General features: G+C 38.0%; 1 protein-coding gene across 1 annotated transcript in view; it reads left to right on the top strand.

Moving 5' to 3' along the window:
- The window catches only part of LOC122811893 (matrix metalloproteinase-17-like), a 609760-nt gene extending 596409 nt beyond the window's left edge, over positions 1 to 13351 (top strand). Inside the window, exon 11 of the mRNA XM_044084040.1 lies at positions 11990 to 13351. Within this exon, the coding sequence (XP_043939975.1) occupies positions 11990 to 12324 (335 nt within the window). The 3' untranslated portion in view covers positions 12325 to 13351. The remainder of the gene's footprint in view (positions 1 to 11989) is intronic.
- Positions 13352 to 23309: the final 9958 nt, after the last annotated feature.

The raw sequence follows: 23309 nt of genomic DNA, 5'->3' as shown, positions 1-23309 counted from the left end.
TGGAAAATCTAAGGGCTCTCCTTCATTGTCATCAAATACAGGTGTTTCGTTTTCACTAACACTATAAGTAACAACCCTCTTTCCAAACAGTCTAGGCTTGGGGTAATGTGTTTTATTTTTGTACTCATTCACGTCCCTTTCTATTTTCCCTAATTTTCTATTTTGCACATCTAAACATTTGCTTTCTATGTCCTTAAGCAACTTGTAATATTTGCTCTTATGTTCTTCCACAGTAAAAAGTAAATCATGAGTAATGTCTTTGTTGAGATGCTCAACATGGTTGAACCTTTTCTCTTTTCACATTCATTGTTTGATATAATAGCCCTCATTATCTCAAAACCACAATTATCAAATGCTGTAATCAGCTGCTGATGAAAGGCAGTACCATCAAATACATTATTCGGGTATTTACAAACTCTAAGACCCTTTGGTACAATTTTTAATTCTAAACAATGTTACCCAAATGTTAAATTATTTGGATGTTAATATTACCAAGACTAAGGAAGGTTTCAGTTCCAAGATTTTCAGAAAAGAGACTTTTTTAAACTCATACTTACATTTCACCAGTTCACATCCACCCCACCAAAAGAGAAGTGTAGTTAAAGGTCAACTAATTCGTCTTAGTAGAATGACCTTGTATTAAACTGTTCGTGTCACAGTTCCTGGTTTTGGTGCTTTACTTTTGGTTATTAGTGAACGTTGGGCACCTACCTTCTTTTTGTGGTTATTAACCTATGAACATATAATATATTGTTTAAATAGTAACCATTCATTTTCACTACTCCCATACAAAAAATATCATGAATAAATCTACTGCATTCCTTGACACAGAGATATAAATCAGACTTAGTCAAAATATTTTCCTCCCAATATGCTATAACTAAATTGTCATAACTGGAGGCTATACTTGCTCGCATATCAACACCTTTTTTTATATATATCACTTTACTAAACTTGAAATGATTATATGTTTAGACTAAATCAATACATTCTCTCAAAAAACTCACTTCTTTAACAGTATAGTCATGAGAATGAAGCAATAAAAAATGACCCACTCAATCACCTGTTGAGGTTGAACTGATCTATACAGGATTTCACATCTATTGTGATCAACCTTATTTTCATGAATGTACTCCAAAAAATCCAAATTTGGATGTGAAATATAAAAATACTCGTACATTTTTTTCAGAAATAATACAATCAGACACTTTTTCAAACAACCATATATCTATTATTCAATTAGATTTATGTATATCTGTAGTATTAACTACTGTGTAAAATTAGTTATCTTTCAACAAATCCTCCATTCTTATTACATAATCAATCATATTCATCATAAAGTAGCTCTCCCCTTATCTGCCTTCATGATATGAATTACTCTGTCTAGGGATAAACCTTTTAATGCTGCTCTCTCATTTTTATTTAAATTATGGTATCTTTGACTAACTTTATCAATAATATTTCTAATATCTTTGTCACATTTTTTCAAAAGCCAATGCCATTGTTTGTAAAGGAGGATTAAAAATAATTTGCATCCCAAACTTGCCCTCTACAGATCCTTCTTTATTTTTAAATTTTTACAGATTTTTTAAGTGATATTTTAAAATAACATCAGACAAGTATGCCCACTTTTTAAGTCAGTACCAAGAACTCGGCAGGATGCACAGCTGCTGTCGATGCTTTTTCCCCATACCAGATAATTGGATTAGTGTTTCCAAAACTGAAGCTACAGTACAGCATTGATGGTAGTAGGATTGGGGGGGAGGTGCCTGTACTTCTTAGTGTGCTAGGGTTTGAATGAAAGGTTAAACCAATGTCTAATTTGTTGTTTGTAGCTCATGTAATAGATCTTATATCACCTATTGAAGACAGTAGAAGAGCTTTATTTAAAATACTATATTTCCATCTTATGCATGGTCATATGTACAAAAAAGATGTGCAAATTACAAGAAACAGCTCAAAATAAAGCAAAGTATGCTTTGTATAAAGCTTTAACTTCCCGACTCAGGTAGAACACCGATTCTATTGGGACTATTTCAGGCTCAACGCAGGTAAACACAATAGATACGTGACATTATGTACAGAGTGAATGACATAATGCAATATCTATTATTGTAATGCATGAATCACAATGATTATGCTCTGATATCTCGTAAAAGACAAATCAGTTAAGTGCTTCTAGAGCATGAGACCCAATCTTAAATGTTAAGCACCCCCTTCTTCAGTTGCTATCAAGTATCACACTAGGCAGCTAAATCTGCCAGTACTGACCAAAAAATAACAGCAGAAAAATGAAAAAAAACACATTTGTTTCTGCCTGCTGTCTGTGCAAGTAATATGTCCCTGTCTTGTGTAATGTAAGAGAGTGTTTTACTCCTTTCTGACAGTGCTCGCTAGGTACATTATGGTTTAGAAAGCTGTCAAAACACAGCGCTTTTTGTTTTTCTTTTTTCTGTTACTACTAGTACATGGAACAGATAAAGCTCCATGCACTGCCAAGAATTAAGAGTGGATCTCTTATCATAACCCTTTATTGTGTGTTCTAGATATGGGTGGCAAGATTCACCTTGCTAGTGAATTTCTTGGCAGCCATATCTCAAAAGCATAATAATTGAGTTATGCTCAGCCACCCACTCATTCAGTTTGTATGTCATATAGAGGATTATGTCAGAGTTGGCTTGAGACTATAAATGCAATAGATAAATTACATTATAAACAGAATTACTGAGAAAACACAATATATACGTGCATTATTTACAGAGCAGATATCAGAGTCAGCATGCTGAAAGAAGCACATTGAAAAGTAGAGGCAGAGCAAAGCATGTGCAGGGAAGAAGGGAAGGAAAGATTATGTTACACACCCACAGAGGTAGCAGTTGCATTTTCCTAGAGTCTTAAAATATGTATTCATTTCTGAATGGAAAATGGGGTGAGAGGAATGAGTAGAGATTCCCACAGTTTTGGACCAATAACTAAGAAAGCATGGTTTGTGCAGTGAAGTCTAGTTTGGTGGGTTTGGAAGAGATGACGTGAGTGGTTAAGATGTCCAAGGTTGTATGCTGCTGCAACTCTGAATAGTCTGGAGGGTAGTGGAAGGAAGGCCTCATTCCTGATAAATCTAAATAGTTGAGAGATGAGCAGAAAATCAACACATTGTTTCACAGGTAGCCAGTTAGCGTTTTCAATGGTTTTGGAGTGGTGTTCATTTCTTGGGAAGATAGTAATGAACCTGCTCATGGAGTTTGAGTTGAATTAAATGGTGGAGGCATTTCTTTTAGACACTGTAGCAATTAACAGAAGACAATATTCTAGCTGAGCCAGTAAGATACCTTTAACTATGGCATTTCTACAGGGTCTGGATAGAAAAGTGGAGATCCTATTAACCCAGAATAGGAGACATTTGATTTTTCTATGTATCTAGTCAAGGTGGAGTTAGACATTTAGGAAGGGGTACAATAGTATCTTTTCCCTGCTATAAAACCCGCATTTAAAAGTTTTTGTACTAGTATACAGCTCAGCAAGCTCCTGCCTAGTGCCCTGCAGAGTTCTACAGCAACAGAAAGACAAAATAGAGTCTTTTCCCAGGTGAAAACACCCACTGCTGGAATCTGACAGTATTTAGCATACACCTGTGAAAATAAATGGACCTCAGATCTTTTGGCAGATGGTGGAAGTCATAAAATAATTTACATTTCTTCTCATTTAAAGATAATACAGAAAACTGTTCTAGTACAGACATTGTGTCTCCTGCTGCACTGAACCTGAAAGATAACATCTTTTTATGGCCTAGCCATAAAGTAATTTAATTTCAGCTATTTTTCTGAAGTTAACCTCATGTATTCCAGTTTCCACTGTTAAAATATACATTTAAACAGTTAAAATAGTGCATGTACATTGATGTTCTTTTCCACTAGTGCATTCTGTGGTTAAATTTCAAGCACTTTGCTAAAACCTTTTTCAACACATCTGTACAAAAAAGTTTGATATACACATGACATACAGTTCTAATACAGTTGTAGCACAAGCATCTGATATGAATCATGTTGATAGTCACAAATGATGCATAACTATTTACAAAATTCCAGACAGCTGTGCTGGCAGTATCTCCCTTTGTCACACTTCTATATAAATCATGCTGGTATTCACAAATGACATATAATTATTTACAAAATTTCAGCTAGCTGGGCTGGCAGTATCTCCTTTCATCACATGGAGGTTGATGAGTTGAAATTCACCAAGAAGTGCCGGTTAGAGTGGTAAGTTTTGAACCAGGGCAGTGTGCCATCACTAATGCCTATTTCAATGAGATGGTATAGGAGAAATGAATGATTAACAAATCGAACACTTTGGTGATATCAATAAAAGTGGCTCCAGTAATTAGGCATTTGTCCAATCCAAGAAGAATGTTATCAATTAGTGCCCAGATAGCTGTGGATCTATTACAACCATACCAAAAGCCATGTTGCTTTTGAGAGAGAAGGTGGTATTGATTGATGTACCGAGTGAGTTGCAAGTAAGTTAATTTTTCTAGAATTTTACCTACGGTAGGAGAATAGAAAGGGGCCAAAAGTGTAATAGATAGGAAGGATTTGGTTTCTTAGGGAGAGGTTTTGCAATGGCATTTTTCCAGATGTTAGGCATAGTATTAATTGTAATAAGTATGTTGCAGATGTGCTTCAGTGGAATTAGGATGCTGTCTCTGTAGTGACAAATAAAATGCGGGTAAAGGTTGTTTGTAACAGTGGGCCTATCATGTTTAATCTGTTAGTACAGTGGATGTTTTTAGTTTTGATAGGTCTGAAGTAGAACAAATTGATGTTTAGAGGGAAGGGGAGAGTGGCAGATAAAGTCTGGAATTGTCTAGAGAAGGAATAGGAAGATAGTTTAAATTGAGAAAAGAAATTAGAGACAGAAAGTTGAGAGGATGTGGAATTCCTTCTATACAATGATTGATCTCTTTCCAGAAAATTTTGGGTGATTTTATTAATGAGTTTGGTATGATTTCCTCAAGTGACTTTTATGACAGCATATTATTGCTGGCACAGGTTGCATAGCTGGGTCTAGCACTGTCTGCCATGCCTTCTCTCTGAGTTGTAGAAGCAATTTAAGTTTGTAGATTAACCAGTTATTAGTTTTTGTTTGTATAGTGTTTAGATTACTGGGGAGCAGTGGTTTTGTAAGTCCATCAGTCTAGAGATAAGTAGTTCTGCAGCAGAGTTAGGATCAGATGAATTGAGAGATGGTGACCAGTCATTACAGAGAGAGCAGAGTTAAGTTTGTTAATGTTGTTCTGAGATGTATTACAGAAAGATCTAAGCTTTGGGGAAATGTTTAAATATGGATGATAGATATAAAAACTAATACGACAGCAGTGTATGAAAGCTGATGGGTTGATGGTGATATATGAAATAAGAGACTTTTTATAGTTAACATGAGCTCTAGGAGGGAGTGCCAATACATGTTAAGGTTAGGTTTAGCATGTTGAGATATGAGCTAGGTGAGGATGAATTGTATTCAGAAAATTACTATCATTGTAAATGGTATTGAGCAGGATGAAATTGAAGTCTGCAAGTATTATGAGATTTTTGATATTATTTGTGGAGGAAATTATTTCATTTAATATGTTATTTATTTTAGGGCATGAGGAGGCAGGTGATAGATAATGCTACCCCAGGATGTAGTATGCTATTCTCTCAGAAGGAATGGCTATAAGTAGCCATTTAGAATTATCTATGTTATTTGTGATAGCATTTTCTTGAAAAAGCAGTTGGACATTTAATTGTGACTTGAACAGAAGAGTTCCATCTCTTTGCGTTGAGCCTGGTCTGGGGTCAAAAAATGAATCATAACAAGGGAAAAACATTGTGTAAGGAAGGTTTGTTAGCCTTAACCCATGATTTTGTGATAGTAGCTAATTCAGGCTTATTAAGGGAAATGAAGGCATAATCAGGTCAGTTTTTGTTTCTTTTACTTTGTGCGTTAATTAGTATGCAGCAGAGTAGAGATAGATTTGCCTTAGCTTTAATATTACCTTGAAGAAGTAGTAAGAGTAAGACCTTTGAAACTGTGCAACAATGTCTGGGCAGGTATCGGAGCAGATTATTAAATGATGAGTATGAGGAAAGATGGATGATATGTATGAGATGGTAAAAAAGCACAAATTAATATAAACTAAAAGTACAGATGAATATAATCCTATCTATTTTATCAACCTTATTCTTTCTTTCAGTGTATATTCAACATATAGAATCATGTTCATATCTATATTCTGAACAACCTGTTTCCCAAATTTTCCTACTACAATTGCAAAACCATTTTGTACTTACTTGATCAACAAAAAATATATTCCTTAGCTCATTTTCCGTAGTATTCATACCATTAAAAATTTCAACATTCTCCTTCCCTACACCACTGAACCATGGACATTACACTTAATTTTTCCCAAATGTGTATACCACATCAAATCCTTAACGGATAACTTATTTAAGCAATAACCGAAAATTGGCCATGGTATATTGAAGATTTACCCATGGTTGGCATGGTTTGATCATGAGGGCAAAGCTCTCCATACTTAAGGGACAGTACTTCCACAAGCTATCTTTTTTATCTCTCAGAATTGTCATTATACAAAACAAATGCAACAAAGACTAAAAAAATACAGGGTTTCCTGATCTGAAGTCATTTTTCCCTTCCTGTTTTATAATGCCCTACTCTTTATAGGATTAAGACAAGATCTCCAAGTTACTCCAAACACAATTTCCAACAATTACTTTTCTAGACAAGCAGGATATATAGCTATATAGAGTGACTGAGTTTTTTTTGAAAACTCAAAGCTTTTGAATGGAGATTGCAGTAGAGTGAGGATCAGGAACGTTACCCTTTTCTTCACTGTAGTGTGATCTCTCAGTTGGTACATATAATTTGCAAGATGTGTGGAGGTTGCAGTTCTTCACTGTAGTGAGATCTCAAAGTTGGTATATATAATTTGCAGGGGTGCAGGGGGTGGGGGTGCAGGTGCAGGTGCATAAACGTAAAAAAGGTGGATTTTGTGCACATTCTTCTTCTTTTTCTAATGATTAGCAATCACAGTAGTATGCAATTTTATTGGCAGCTCCTGTTTCCCACTATCCTCAGCAACTGTATCTGCATCATTGCTAGTAAGAGATAATTCATTATCTGCGGAACCATGCCTCTTCACTGAACCCTACCAGCATAAAACAACATCATTCACCACCTTGGCTTCCATTGCTGATTTTTCACAAAAGCACATCATCCAAATCTAAGCAGTTTTCTGAGACTCACTCTTTTGTTTACATGATGTGATTTTGGAAAAATACCAATTGAAACAATGTTGAAGAATGATGTTCCAGATGTTCATTATTCTCAAAAGGGTTCTGCAACACAAAATTATCAAGCTAGAGATCTAAGGGGACATGCATTGTGCCATCAAAAATCAGAAACATTTCTACATTTCACAAAATATACTCAGAAAAGTCTTAGCTACCATAATAACTGGGTCTATATTAGAACGCCGAATGTTCAAAATCGCGAACGCTCTAATGAGCAAAAATGCCAGACCTCGAAGTTTTTTTTGGGGTCGCAGTACAGTGAAGATCAAAATATTTGCCCTTTCCTCACTGTAGTGTGATCTTGGAGTTGGAATATATATTTAGCAGGGGGTTTGGGTGGCGCAGCCCCACACAATAAAGAGTTTGATGTCAGGCATTTTTGCTCATTAGACCATTGGCAATTTTGAACATTCCGTGTTCTAATATAGACCCTAATAACTATGGGACAGTGGCACATTCATAAAATAATTCAGGACAAGTAAATATGGAGAAATGCAAAAAAGCAAAGGAAATGAGATATATATCTACCATGAGCAAGCATATGTAAAAGGATCTAGATTTCTGAATTAAGAAGGTAAGGATTACTGTAGAAGAGCTATAAAAGAAACATGGCTAATTTCATTATTATTTCATTCAAACACATATCAAAAAACACAACAACCTACATCTCCAAATAGCTGAAATAAACTAGTACAAAATAAAATTACTATAAGGTAGGAAAGTATAAATTATTCACCCACTCTGTGTAGTATCAATAAAGAACCAGATGGCAGCAAGCAGAAACATACAGCAGTAGTAGTGAGATAAGGCATATGGCTCCCTTTATCTATAAGAATAATAAATATTCTACTCACCAGCCCTGCAGTCAGCAAACCAAAATCTCTGTGAGGGTATATAACTAAGGAAAACATTTTCTCTTAACAGTTTGATCAGAAGTGTCACTGGGGTGGAATAAAGGGACAGCAGCCCTATGTGCAAGATGTTAGGGGCGTGATCATCAGATACTGACAATTACAAGTGCAGTACCAGCATTCAGAAATCAATACCAATACTGTATTTGAGTCAGAGATGAAGTGCTTCAAAGCTTTGTGTGTGGTATAAGCAGATGTTTCCTTTTTTGTCCTCAAGTATGAGATGACCTTGTGACGCAGAGTACCAGAAAAGCTAGTAAGGCTGTGGGTTAAATAATATTTCTCCTGGACAGCCTTACAGCGAAGTTAATGCTAAGAATTAGAGAACCTGTTATTAGTGTAGTTTTACAGTATTATATGTGTAGCTATATATATATATATATATATATATATATATATATATATATATATATATATATATTTGTGTGTGTATACATATAAATCATGAAAGTATGACTGAAGTTGTTTACCACATGTAAGCTCTAATTAACAAGATGATACCCACTTGATTTTGTCCAGATACTGGTATAGTGTTATTGTCAAGCTTGTTATTAAGTTATAAAATGAAGCACTCAGCTATTATTACAAAATAAAGCCTGACTGTTGCACAAGAGAAAATATATTTTGTGCTTATCTGGCAGGATGCATATAAATACCACAGGCCCTACAGTGATACATCTTTTTCCTCAAAGCATCCAAGCCTGCTGTAGTGAAAAAAAAAGTTAGTGAATTACATTGGCATATATAATTTGAACTAATATAGTGATTATATGTTCTTGCTTATGAAGATCACCTAGCAAAATATTTAGTAATGGTCAAAATGGCACTCAAGAATGCCAAGTGGAAGAGTAAAGCAATGCAGTCTGGCTTGCTGTCACAAATTGTTTCTCAGTTTTTAACCAAATGATAGGGCAATTTGTTTTCAGTATGACTGATTTCAAAAATAAATGAACTAACCTTGTTTTTGGTTGTTTAAACAAAGTTCATTTTGGAGTATCCAGTCTAGTTCAATAAATCAGAGTTAATATCAATAAGACAGTTCAGATAAATTGGCACTGAATAGATAAAATGCCCTTCAAACATCTAGGATGTATTGCACTGTGTTCAATTTTTTCCACATCTGTTTATAATGCATATTAAGAGGAGTTCTTTTTGTACTCAGTGGTATCCCAGTAGAGTCAAGCAGGTGAGGCCAACACTAATATTCTATATAGCAAGATGTGTTTATTTTTACAAGGGTTATGCTTACATCTTAGATCAAGACATGACACAATGTTTGAGACTCTAGTATGTGCACTGCAATGGAGGACAGAGGACAGATGAGGTATGAGCATTACCTTCAACCTTGTAGGTAATCTAAGCTATAAAACAGGCCACTTCTGGTTCATTATTGTAAGAGAGGATGAGCCTCTCATCTTCTAGGAATTTTTGATTGCAGTTCTCAATAAACACTAGTCAAAACTGGAACATTAGTAAGGCTTGGATGGCTGAGCTAATGGTTGAAAAAGTTTATAATGAGACAGAATCTGCTTCACTCTGTACATACATCAAGGAACACTGTAGTCTGAGTAGAGTGGTGTGCATTGTAATCTCTTCCAGAATATGGCCTGTGGTATTATGCAATGGATCAGCTAAAATCGTTAGTTTATTGATTAGAATTACAGAGGATGAAAAACATGCAGGTTACTTCTAGAAGATCCTGTTCCTGCTTTTATATAGTGTTTTGATTGAATATAGCATTACAGTACAGAAAATAGATATTTATTTGATATAAAGGTGAGGGCATGTTCAGTGAAGATCTGCGGAGGGTATGAGAGCTTGAAGGTCTTGGACACTATCACCTGACATTAAGATAAAAGACTGGCTTATTAAGTGCCCCTACCTGACTTATCCATGAACATATATGTATTGGTGAAGATAGTATTCAAAAATGCACTTGGAGTGTTTCATAGTAACAGAGAACTAGGTTGCAGCCCTGACAAATGAAATGTTATTTTGAATAAATTTTTATTTATGCTCTTATTTATTGTTTTTACATAAAGATAGTCAACTATCCCAATCTCAAGACTCAGAGCTCTAACACATGGAGGTTTGATTTCTGTATTAACAAAAAAAGTCTCATTTGGCAGGAGTGATTTATAAATAGCACATATTTTCCACATACTTCCTGATCCAGTATAAGGTGTGTGTGTGTGTGTGTGTGTGTGTGTGTGTGTGTGTGTGTGTGTGTGTGTGTGTGTGTGTGTGTGTGTGTGTGTGTGTGGTGTGTATATATGTATATTTGAAATTGGTCGCAATGGTTTGAACTTTATACGTGTCAGCAATCAGTCGAAATGTATTACTTTGTCTATTCATTATTTGCTTGTTTATTTGATGACAGCCTGGCATCTGATATGTATGCAGTCAATAAATTGACTACAATAAGTGGTTGTAGAAGCAGACTTTGGTTGAAAGTGCCTATGCTCTGCTGTTTGGTCACATTTAAATAATTTCACATTTGAATGGCAGAACTAGTGTATGAGTGAAACAAGCCAAAATAGGTTATTGTGACCATTGTTATTTTTTCTTTGATTGCAATGAGACATTTAAGGTGTCAACAGTCAATAATTAATAATCAATGATGTAGTCTATAGAAGAAAGTGACTTAGCAGTGTTAGTGTGTGTGTGTGTGTGTGTGTGTGTGTGTGTGTGTGTGTGTGTGTGTGTGTGTGTGTGTGTGTGCATGCGCATGTTTGTAAGAAGTTGAAATACATTCCTGTTGTCATTACTTTTTATTTGCTCACACTCAGACATGTGAGTTGTACATTATCAGTAAAGTGGCTATGGTATCTCATTTCCTGATCTGAGCTTTCTTTCATCAAGTAGTTCAGATATGTATTTATTTTATTTCTGTTCCTGGGTAAGTAAGCTGGTCCTAAGACCCTTTTCACACACAAACTGGGCTGTAGAAGCAAGTACAGCATTCACTGATATTCAGTATTATAGACCTTGATGACTGCCATTCAGCATTATTACAGTTACTGTTATTCAAGGAAGCAAGTACTACATTAAAACAATGTACATTAGTAAAAATGTTTATGTATTTATTATACTAAAGGATTTTATTAGGTAACTTAGTAAGAGCTTACTACAGATGCCTTTTTAAGCTATAGACTTTGAGAGAAACACCAGTTTCTAATTTCAACCTAAATCTATCATATGTTCTGAACATCAAAAGAGTGCAGTAATGTCTGACTAGTTATTTATTTAAAACTATGTCCATGTTCTTTGTTGACCATGCTGTAGCTTTGTTGACCCTGCTGTAATATAGCCCTACCCCTTATAACTTAGCTGCATGCATTACATTCTTTCCCACATCCGTCCTTGCTGTGAAATAACCATTGAATGCAGCAGGCATACTTTCATTGGGTTTTTTGGGGGGTGGGGATTTGGTAAGGCAAGGTCTTTATTAAGACTAACTCAGATCTACATATAGTAGAAATAATAATATCAGAGGAATATCATATCTCTTGATATGTAAATCAGAACAGTTTTTATAAACTAACACATTAAATATGGACTATTTTAAGTTGACTATTTTCAGAAACCCTACTGATATTTATATCATAAAACTGAATTCAAAACTTAGCAGACAGAGTCCTTACTACATTAGACAACTACAATGTAAAATGTGAACTACTCACCCTGCTTGTTTTCTGATTTCACTTTTTCTGTTCTTCTCATCCATAGGATCTATCTGTATTTTCAGGGGTAAGGAATATTGGAAACTTGCAGGTGATGCTTTAAACCCAGAACCTGGTTACCCACGACCCATTGCCCAGGACTGGATGGATTGTGAGGGCAGTGATTCTAGTGGAATGCCTAATTTATCTTTAACTACCAGTGCCTCACCCGGTGCCAAAGTTCACAAGGATTTTCGATGGAAAGAGCCACACCCCAAACTAGAGACAGGGAAATGTGAGTGCCAAAATGCTGCTTCCATGAAAGACATGAAAATGACCTTTGCCTTAAAGCTACATGGCCTTTCATTGTTTTCCATAGTTTTCTCTGTGGCTGCAAGATAAGTAATCTGAAAGGAAATGTAAGAACTACTTGGTCTTTTACTCCATAATAAATCTAGGAAAAAGAGATAAGAAAACAGCTTCACCTTGCCTAGACACTGCATGCATTTGATGGCTGCATGACTTGAGGAAACCTACAGACTGTACAGTGGCTAATGATATTTCACAGCATTGGCACATATTTTCTCCAGTGATCCCTGCTGACAGAAACTGGAACTACAGCAATAGTGATTTGTGCCTCTAGGTGGAACTAAAAGGGCCAGAGATACATCAACAGGGTGTACACAACATCAGGCAGTGTGCATATACACACATATATAAAGAGAACTATGAAAGCTTGGGCTTGAAGTAATTGTGACTGGCCATTATTAATACAACCCTGGACCACTATTAATTAGGGTGAAGCCAGAATACATACAAGCTCTCCCCCACCAGTGACTATACCTAGGCCATTCTTAACATTAACTCCTTCAAGCAGAGTAATCTTTAAGTACTCTCAAGAAAGAGACGTTCTACACAGTTGTGCTTTCCATCACTGATGACATGCCAGCAGGATAGATTCAGAATATTTACAACTCCTTATTCTTACCAAACATTACAGAAATGGATATGAGTGATGCATTAACGCTTATGCTGTGACAAGCCAAGACTGCAGTATAAATTTGTAGTTCTGTTGTTCTGTTTTTAGCTACTATATGTTGCTAGTGCCTTTGGGGTAACTATTTTTGTAAGAAAATATTTTGACCATTTTGATTCTTTGCTTTCTGTTTTTGTCTTTACTTTAATACACAATCTTCTTGTTATGTAATACAGGTGGTAATTTTAAAACATTGTGGAATATATATGTCTGACTTCCTGGTCTTTGCTGACTGAAACAAGAAAATGTTAATATCATGCAGTTTTCCTTCAAGGTGAACCACTGTACATTATTTTGTTAGAATATGTATATATTTGCTATCTGTATTGCATTTTGAGATGTGTATAGTCATGTTCATCCCGAATATAAATGTTTTTTTTTCTTTTGTTCCTACATCATTGCCATACATATTAAGAATGGCTGATATCTGAATGACTCAGATTTTTTTAATATATTCTTACTGCACAGTGTATATGCATGCCTATAATTTGACACCATGCTACTAAGGTTCATAACTTTCAACACGCCACTTCTGTCCTGCAAGCTGTCTTGCCTCATTATTAGCAGTGTTTTCACCATGCAGTAGCATCTGTCTGGCATGTGTTTGTTTCTGTGCACTGCAAACGGATGTCCCTCCATCAATGTCTCCTTACTCTTAGGTGTAAGGCCTATATTTCTTGTTACACTTATAAAGTCTGTCATATGCATGTAAGCTGGTGGGCTTGGCCATTCTTTCACATGGGAAGGGGGAAAGAACAGCAGAGCAGTGCCTGAAACACTTAAGTCTTTCCATTAAGCTTTCCTTCTTGCCAGTGTTTTAGTTATCATTGCAGTGGTTACTGTCACTACATCACAGCTACAAACTGTGAGGTCATTCTGACCTCTGGTTTACTGCCTGGATGGAGATATCATTTTCCCCGTGTCTGCATCTGTGTCTATCTGAGTTGTTTCAAAATGCTTCACTTTCTTTCCACAGACATGCTATTGACTTGTTAATCTAACTCATCCATGCATTCATTCTTTGCTCTTGTCTATGCGGCCAGACAAATGACTATCAATGGCCTGCAAGCATCAGTTTACTTAAGTGGTTAACAGACGATAAAATCATTTAATCCAAACATCTCAGCAAGCCCATGTCACAAGCAAGGTGGCTGAAAATGCAGCCAGTGACCTGTCAGCTGGCTCTTGAGTTGTAAGTTTCAATGTTTTTAATACTTCTGCGCATTTCTCCCTGATGGTGGAACAGCATTGATGCCTTTCAGTTAATAGCCACTCCTCTCATTAACCCTTGTACTGTCAGTTGCTAATATGTGATGTGAAGAAAATGTATTAATATTTTTACTTCCATTTTCTGAATATGTATTTAGTGCCATGCCATTTTATAACCATGGTAACAATCACTGTCATGTACTCTGCTTTTATTAGTCTTATTTGAGATAGGAATGTAGATCTTGCTTATCTATACCCAGTGCACATTACTATCTTCTTCTTGTTATGGTACTGAATGTTTCATTGCTTACGTGCCACTGAGAATATGTAGAGGCTAAGCTTGCACACAGAGAAAGAGAGCCATGGGAGGGCTTACCATAATGGTTGTGGTCTTTGCCTTATAGGTTCATGGTTCTCTGGGCTATGAGCCTGTCCCTCCAGCATGTTCTGTAGATTGTGGTAATGAGATTGAGGTCTCTGGAGTGTGTGGTGCAGAGGGATTGGGATTTCTTTAGATGTAGCATTTCTAACAGAACTGGGTCAGACATGGCTTTGTAAGTCAAGCAGAGATTGCCTCTAAGTAGGTGATATGAGACAGAGGAATAGTTGGAGTTTTTTGAGTCTGTCCATATAGGACAAGTGTTTAAGGCCTAGGATCCTCTTTGTGAGGTACTTTTGCAGCCTCTCCAGTTGTTGCAGGTGTCTAGTGAGGTACATGCCAAATGGGTCGTTGTACTCAATGATTGGCCTAATGAGGGAAGAGTAGAGGGAGACAATGACTTCTTTTTTCCTGGATGCAAAACCCTTAGTAATGCGATGTGCCACATAGAAGGACTTTCTGACCACAGTAGCAATGTGGTGGTCAAAAGAGAGGTTGCTGTCAACCTGTGTTCCCAGATCTCTTATAACATCTTCTATGTTCAGTGGACTACCATCAAAGTGGTAATTCATGGGAAATGGGTTTTTCCCAAAGGGGATGATGACAAATTTTTTGTCATTGTGCTTAAGGCCATGGTTCAGACACCAGTCATTGGTCTCAGTAAGGCCTTTCTGTAGGATGTCAACATCACTTGGGGAGTTAATAATGGCTCCCAACTTGCAATCACCTGTGAACTTTGTCAGCCAGACTCCCTTCATGTTGGCCTGGACTTCTGAGAAGTAGATATCAAACAGGAGAGGACCCAGGACCGATCCCTCTGGGGCTCCATTCGTGACTGGATGGCAGTCTGACTTGGAGTCAGCTACTTTCATACTGTGGGTTCTATCTGTGAGCCAGTTTGCAACCCAAATAGTGATATAGGGGTTGATGCCTAGCTTAGTGAGTTTTTCTATAATTTCTGAGTGGGCAATGGTATCAAAGGCCTTGGCCAGATCAAGGTAGGCTGTATGACACTCCTTGCCTTCATCCACAGCTCTGGTGACTGACTCAAAGAAGTCAACCAAGCTGAGCAGGCATGATCTACCTTTCACAAAACCAAACTGTGTGGGATCCAGAGTTTGCAGATTCCCTATATATCCTTGTTTATTAGGTGCATGATGATGCGTTCCATAGCTTTGCATATCAGACTTGTCAGGCTAATGGGGCGATAGTTTCCAGGGTCTGTAGTTGCTCCTCCTTTGTGAAGAGGGATGACTGTAGCAGTGCGCCATTCGGTAGGGACAAAGCCTGAGGTGAGGCTGTGATTGAACAGAGCACACAGGTGAAGTGCCAGTTCACTCTGTAGTTCATGTAGAACGCAACCAGGGATATTGTCAGGTCCCATAAAAGCTCTATTCTTGGCCTTGGATAGTGCTATTTTAACCTGTGCAGCACTAATACTGGGTGCCTGGCAATCTACTGGTATTGTGATTGGTCCTTTGGGGGGGGGGTAAAGTTGGCACTGAATCTGTCGGCCAGTATATTGGCAATATCTGTTGGCTCGGTATAGGAGGTACCATTGTGCATTAGCTCAGAGCAAATCTGGGTACTGCTGTGGAGATTCTTGACATAACTATAGAAGGCCTTGTGGTTGTCTTTACTATCTGCTGCAATTCTGTTTTCATAGCTAGCTTTAGAGGATTTGGTGAGGGATCTCAACGTTTTGTTGAGGCTGATAAGGGACTTTTTCCAGTCTCGGGACTTCACCTTATTCTGCATTAGTTTCTTCCTTCTGTTGTAGAGTTTGTTTATGGTAGGGGACCACCAGATTGGCTTCCTTTTTTTGGAGGAGAGTGTCTTGGTTCTGTTGGGTATGGTAAGATCCATACATTTGTGTACGTGTTTGTACAGTGCATTGGTGTATGACTTGGCAGTCATGCAACTATTCTCCATTAGCATGGGTGCCATGAAGTTAGCCACATCTATTTTTAGGAGCCCAAAGTTAACTTTGGAGAAGTTTTTCATGCTGGTTACCTTTGTGGGGGGGGGGGGTGGGAGGGATGTGGATTTCCATGGTGATTGGTTTGTGGTCGGATCTAACCAGGAGAAGATGACTATTAGTGCAGAGCAATGGTCGCCCATGTTAGTAATGACCAGGTCAAGGATGTTGCTACCTCTAGTGGGGGTAAGAACGAGCTGGTCCAGAGCATTGGAATTAATGAAGTCCAGGAAACTTTGGGCAAGTGTATTGGTACATGAGTAGTTTTCCCTTTTAATGGAGGTGTAGTTGAAATCGCCCAGTATGAGAGTGTTAGGTTTGACTCTAATATTCTCCAGGGTGCTTAGGAATGTGGAGCGTGAGTCTTGGAACATAATTGGGGACCTATAACAGGCTATGACATGAATCGCTGTCTTACCCAATGTTAGCAGCACTTGAAGTATCTCTGTTGCGTTATATTGGGCTACCAGTCTGGAGGTGTGCCCATCCTTTATGAATATGGAAACCCCACCACTTTTGGAGCTTCGGTCCAAGTTCTGGGGCCGAAATGTGTGGAATGGGTTATAGACTGGTAGTGCAAGGGTGCTTTCTGCTGCCTTGAATCAAGTCTCTGTTACAGCACAAATATCGATGATCTAGATTTTGAGGACTGCTTCGAGTGAGCGCATTTTAAGATTTAGACTTCTATCGTTGAGCAGCATGACCCTCAGATTGCATTTGTTTGTAGCTGTTATGGTGGTAATTTGATCTTTGGAACACCGCCTAAAAAAAGGTGCTATAGGGGTGGCAAGAGCATTGGCCAGTATCCAGAAGCCCAGGGGTGACAGATGCAGGCCATCTCTGGCAAAGCATCGAGGTCTGTCAATCATGTCATCCCAGGCAGACAGATACTGGATCCCCTTAAAATGACACCAGAAACATAGCCAATTGTTGAAATCAATCATTTTCTGCTTGTACTGTGGTATAATTCTGGGTGATGGTAGGATGCTGCTCAGGGCTAGGGTCATACCCACCTGGGCTACATAATCCGAGAGCTCCTCCATGTCTCTTTTCATGTAGTCCAGGGAGGTATGTCTCAGGTCATTCACACCAACATGTACAATGACTGAATCATATTTGTACCTGTTGTTGAGGGACCTGAGTGCATGCATTATGTGGTAGAAACTGGCACCTGACAGGCAGCTGACTGTTACTTTCTCCTTATTCAACCTAGTGAGTGGAACATCAGTGTGCCTCACTATCGAGTCACCTATGACTAGTGTGCTGGACATGCTGTTTTGCCTTAGGGGATTTAGTTGAGTGACACACTGTTTAGGAGAGTTATGTGTCTCATGATTAGTATTGTGTTGTGGTGGTCAAGTGCATTTGTGCCTTGGAGGTTTCTGCTGTTTGAGTAGATTTTTATTGAGAGTCTCCGTGAATGTAGGTGTGTGGTTTGTGATTTTTTGTGAAGGCAGTGCTAATGTGTGTTCTAGAGGGCTATGGGTTCCATGTGATGTGGGTGGTGCAAGTGTTGACCTTCTCCTCTTGACCAGCTATTCCGGTCTTGTTTGGAGAGTGTGTAACTTCTAATCTGGATATATAAGTGCATCTCTCGCAAGTCTGAGTGTTGGGAGGTAAGAGGAGAGGTTTGTCGGTGTACATGAGGCAGTTGCTACATTGCCTCAAGATGCCCATGTTCACCAGGTTAATAGGAGAAGCACAGGGAACTGACCTTTAGACATGCCTGGAAGGGTGGACATTAATGATAAGTACTTGAGCTGTTTTTTTGTAGAACTTTTAGTGCTGGTAGCACTTTTGTGTGCTACAATAATTGCTCCAAGACGTCTGGTATGGTAAAGTGCTAGACTAATAAGCTAGTAAAAGTGCAGGAGAGGAGAGAACTAGCAGATCTAAGGGGAAAATTGAAGAGCAGTCTTTGGCACCACTTAGAAGCTTACAAACAGCCCTGGATACTGAAAATCTGTATCTGGACTAGACTAGTTACAGAAAGATGGAAAAGAAGCGAAAACGCAGGCTTTTAAACCAGAAAGTTGAAAGAGATGGAAAAACTGCCCAAACAGCCAATAAACTACAAATTCTGGGCCAGAAACCACTCCTCTTGTGGTAGATAGGCTACCTAGTGCTTACCACTCCCACTGATAAGCTAGAAGGCTTCCTTCCAACACAGAAAGGCTTGGGGGGCTCAGAAGCTTACATACAGTCCTGGATACAGCAAATCTGTATCTGGACTAGACTAATTACAGGAAAGGAGGGAAAAGTGCAAATGCAGGCTTTTAGACCAGAAAGCTGAAAGAGATGGAAAAAATTGCCCAAACGGCCAATAAACTACAATTTCTGGGCCAGAATCCACTCCCCTTGTGGTAGATAGGCTACCTAGTGCTTACCACTCCCACTGACAAGCTAGAAGGCTTCATAAACACATGGTATAAGGTTTGATCCTAATCTAGGGTTATTAGCTTTGCTTAAAATGGCCTTTCGAGCCAGTTAGCCTAGTATTCCTTTATAAGTTGTGGGAAGTTGGTATAATGGTTAAGGTAGCAATAAAAGTGGAACCACTCAGCAATGAACTGCACAGATCCCAAAATGACAAAAAACAAGCAGCAAATGATAAAAAAACTGTGCAGAGACATGACAGGCAGCAAGTCAAATGTTCTTTAAAAATCAGAAGAGTTTTAATATGGGTAAGCGCTTTCTCACTCTAAGGTGCTTCATCAGACAACAAACTCTAACAATTAAACTCATTAAATATACCAGTTAATTTCAAACAAACCAATGGTGATCCACCATCAAGTTAATGTTGCAGTCTTAAAGCACTAATACACATTTAAATAACATTTCATCATTCAGTATATCAAATATAAAATATACAATAATATAAAATAAAATACAAATAAATAAAGCACAAATAATCATCTCCTAACTAATCTATGTGTTTTCAAAGCTGGTTTGATAGAGACCATATCATTGAGACTAGAGCTCATATGTGCACCAAGTCTCAAGATCCATCTAATCTCAGCTGTATCCATATATGTAGGGTTTATATCACTAGATCGAAATGATAAAACATCGAATGCAAGAACATCGAACTTGTAACCTCGAAGACTGACAACAACGAATCCGCGGAACATCGAATTCTTTCCCAGGGAAAGAATTCCGTGGGCCGTTTCCACAGATTCACTATTTCCTCCACTGAGGTGAGATCTCAGAGTTGGTATATTTAAGTGGGGGGGGGGGGCAAAGCCTCCCACATTAGACATAGTTTGTAGTGTGTCTGTGTTTTGTGTTTTGTGCTGGAACAGTGATTTTTTTTCCCAGGGAAATAAATCGCTATTCTCAGCTTTCTGAGTTTTCAGTTTTCGCGGCTCACAGTTTGATGTTATTGCATTCTATGTTATCACGTTTTGATCTTGTGATATAAACCCGTATATGTATAGATGTCACCTAACCTAACACTAGCACATATAATTTGTAAAACCTGAAACAAAAAAGTATGTGTTTCCCCTGCTGGCAAAGTGTGCTTAACTAATGCACTGTGCTCTAGTCCTTTCCTAGTACAATACATATGATCTCTGATCCGTTCGCAAAGTCTCCTATTAGTCCTGCCTACAAAAAACTTAGAGCATGCAATACAATGAGATATATAAATCAGATTCTTAGTGTTACAATCAGCCAGTACCCTCAAATGCCAAGTTCGATTAGTATCAGGATGTATAAAGTGGTCAGTCTCATCCAACAACTGACAAAAATTTCAACTCTTACATTTTCTAGTTCCTGTTCTATCTAGGTAGCCAGTGGTACCTACCTTAGGATAACATAAAAGTTGTTTAAGTGTATCCTTATTCTTATACACCACCTTAGGTCAAAGTCCCACCACCCCGCCTAGCTTGTCTTCTGTATGCAAAATATGCCATTTCCTACTTGAAATGTTCCTAATGGATCTGGCATCAGTACTATAGGACAAGACAACAGGTATACCATAAGGACGCTTGATACAGACTGTCTTGGGATGAGGTGTGCTGGAAAAATAGGGTTTGGCTGTCCCCTGTCCCTCTTTCACTGTATGGTTGATGGCTCTAGACACCTCCATCTCACCATAACCCCTCCCCATAAACTCAGATCTCAGCATCCTTACGATATAACTTAGTAGTTTTTGCTGTTGATAATGAAGGTGTTTTAACTACTAAGTTATAAGTAAGGACTGCTATTGTCCATCGTTCTTGTATAGAACAAGCATGCATCCCTAGCATGTCTTTTCTAGTGTGGTAAGGGGACAAACAATACACGAGGCCAGGTTAACTTGTGATGACATAGATCTACAGGCCAGTATGGATAGGTTGAGATCTGAGTTTATGGGGATGGGTTATCGTGAGATGGAGGTGTCTAGTCCAGTCTGTACCAAACGTCCTTATGGTATACCTGTTGTCTTGTCCTATAGTACTGATTCCAGATCCATTATGAACATATTAAGTATAATTGGCATATTTTGCATACAGAAGACAAGATAGGCTGGGTGGTGGGACTTCGACATAGGGTGGTGTATAAGAATAAGGATACACTTAAACAACTGTTATGTTATCCTAAAGTAGGTAACACTGGCTACATAGATAGAACAGGAACTAGGAAATGTAAAAGTTACAATTTTTGTCAGTTGGTGGATGAGACTGACCACTTTATACATCCTGATACTACTCGAACTTGGCATTTGAGGGTACGAGCTGATTGTAACACTAAGAATCTGATTTGTATAGCTCATTGTATTGCATGCTCTAAGTTTTATGTGGGCAAAACTAATAGGAGAGTTCGCGAACAGATCAGAGATCATATACATTGTACTAGGAAAGGACTGGAGCACAGTGCATTAGCTAAGCACACTTTGTCAGCAGGGGAAACATACTTTTATGTTTCAAGTTTTACAAGTTATATATGCTAGTGTTAGGTTAGGTGACATCTATACATATACGGATACAGCTGAGATGAGATGGATCTTGAGACTTGGTGCACATATGGGCTTTGGTCTTAATGATACGGTCTCTATCAAACCAGCTTTGAGAACACATAGATTAGTTAGGAGATGATTGTGTTTTATTTATTTGTATCTTATTTTATATTATTGTATGTTTTATATTTGATATACTGAATGATGAAATGTTATTTAAATATGTATAATGCTTTAAGACTGCAACATTAACTTGATGGTGGAACACCATTGGTTAGTTTGAAATTAACTGGTGCATTTAATGAGTTTAATTGTTAGAGTTTGTTGTCTGATGAAGCACCTTAGAGTGTGAAAGCACTTACCCATATTAAAACTCTTCTGATTTTTAAAAAACTTTTGACTTGTTGCCTGTCGTGTCTCTGCAGATTTTTATCATTTGCTAGTTGTTTTTTGTCATAATGGTTAAGGCATTTACCTTATTGGTACAAGGTTCAGGGTTTGATTCTCACACGGGGTAATTGGCTAGGCTTAAAATGGCCCACAAGTGCAGTCAGCCTAGTACAAATCTATGAACCTATGGCTATGTCTAACACCTAGCAGATGGTTATATTTCTGGTTCTATGGTTCTTTTTCCTTATTTGAACACCCCTTCTCATTCCTGCAAGGTGGTGCGGAGAAGCACTTATGGTAATAAAAGGTATAGATGTTCCATTAAGAAAGTATTTCCCTACAGTACATTATGGAAGATGTCACTCACATGCCATAATTCCATGCCCCCCCCCACACACACACACGGAAAAGACCTGCATGTAGTCACATCATCTGCCTTCCTTATGGCTGTGTCTGGAGGCTTCCTCTGGGTTTTGCAATCTCACTCACCACTGTTGCATCAAGTCTCTGTTGCCAGCTGATCTGTGAAATGCAGTAGTTTGTAATATAATTCTTACCTGCCATTTAAGCATACAAAAAGGCTCTTGGTTATTAATGTCCATGCTTCTAGATTTCAGGCTTGTTAGCTGACCTATGCATCAAGGATTAAAGTTTGCATTTCCACAATGTAGAATATTCACCACAGTAATAGCTCGGATAATAGGCAGACATCAGAAAAATAAATGCAGCTCTCTGTACCCCAAATGCTGAAATATATATAAGCTCCCAAAGCCCATTCTTTTTGAAGGAATGCTTTGGTTGGAAGTGTATTATTCAACCCTTAGGTTCAGCTCTTACTGATGTGCACAAAAAATCTACCATAAAATACCACCGAGTGCATTATCGTAGAATAATATCTCATGTTGTCTATGTCGGGGGCCACTTATCTCAGCTTGCATATTATGTGATTTATTAACAATTCTTTAAATACCTTGTGCACCAGGATGCCTCCCTAAAAATAACTTCAGCGATTCACTGGAACTGCCCGCATATTAAAAAACAATTTATTTATTTAATATTTGTTGACCAGGAAAGTCCGACTAGGATGGAGCATATTTTCAGTGGAGGCCCAGGCAGAAGCACTCCAGATGCATGTCTTTGGAATGTGGGAGGAAACCAACACAAATGCAGGGAGGACATGCAGACTCTGCACAGAAGGAACCCCAGTCAAGTATAGAAACAGAGAACCTCTTGCTGTGAGGTGACAACATTAACCGCTGCACCACTGTGCCACCCAGTGATAAAAAATAGTAAATAAAAAAAACACAAACAAAAAGAACTTTTGGGTAAGCAGAAGAGACATGAGCAATAGATGAAGCCTTGCACAGCAAATGGGTCACAATAACACGTTGTGTCACTCAACAGACAAAAGAATACCCATCAAGAAATTTCTCAACTCCACTCATCAATGACCTTC

This window comes from Protopterus annectens, chromosome 9.part0 (assembly GCF_019279795.1).
Source record: "Protopterus annectens isolate FY-2018-M chromosome 9.part0, PAN1.0, whole genome shotgun sequence".
Lineage (NCBI taxonomy): Eukaryota > Metazoa > Chordata > Ceratodontiformes > Protopteridae > Protopterus > Protopterus annectens.
This window is presented reverse-complemented; position numbering and strand designations above follow the sequence as displayed.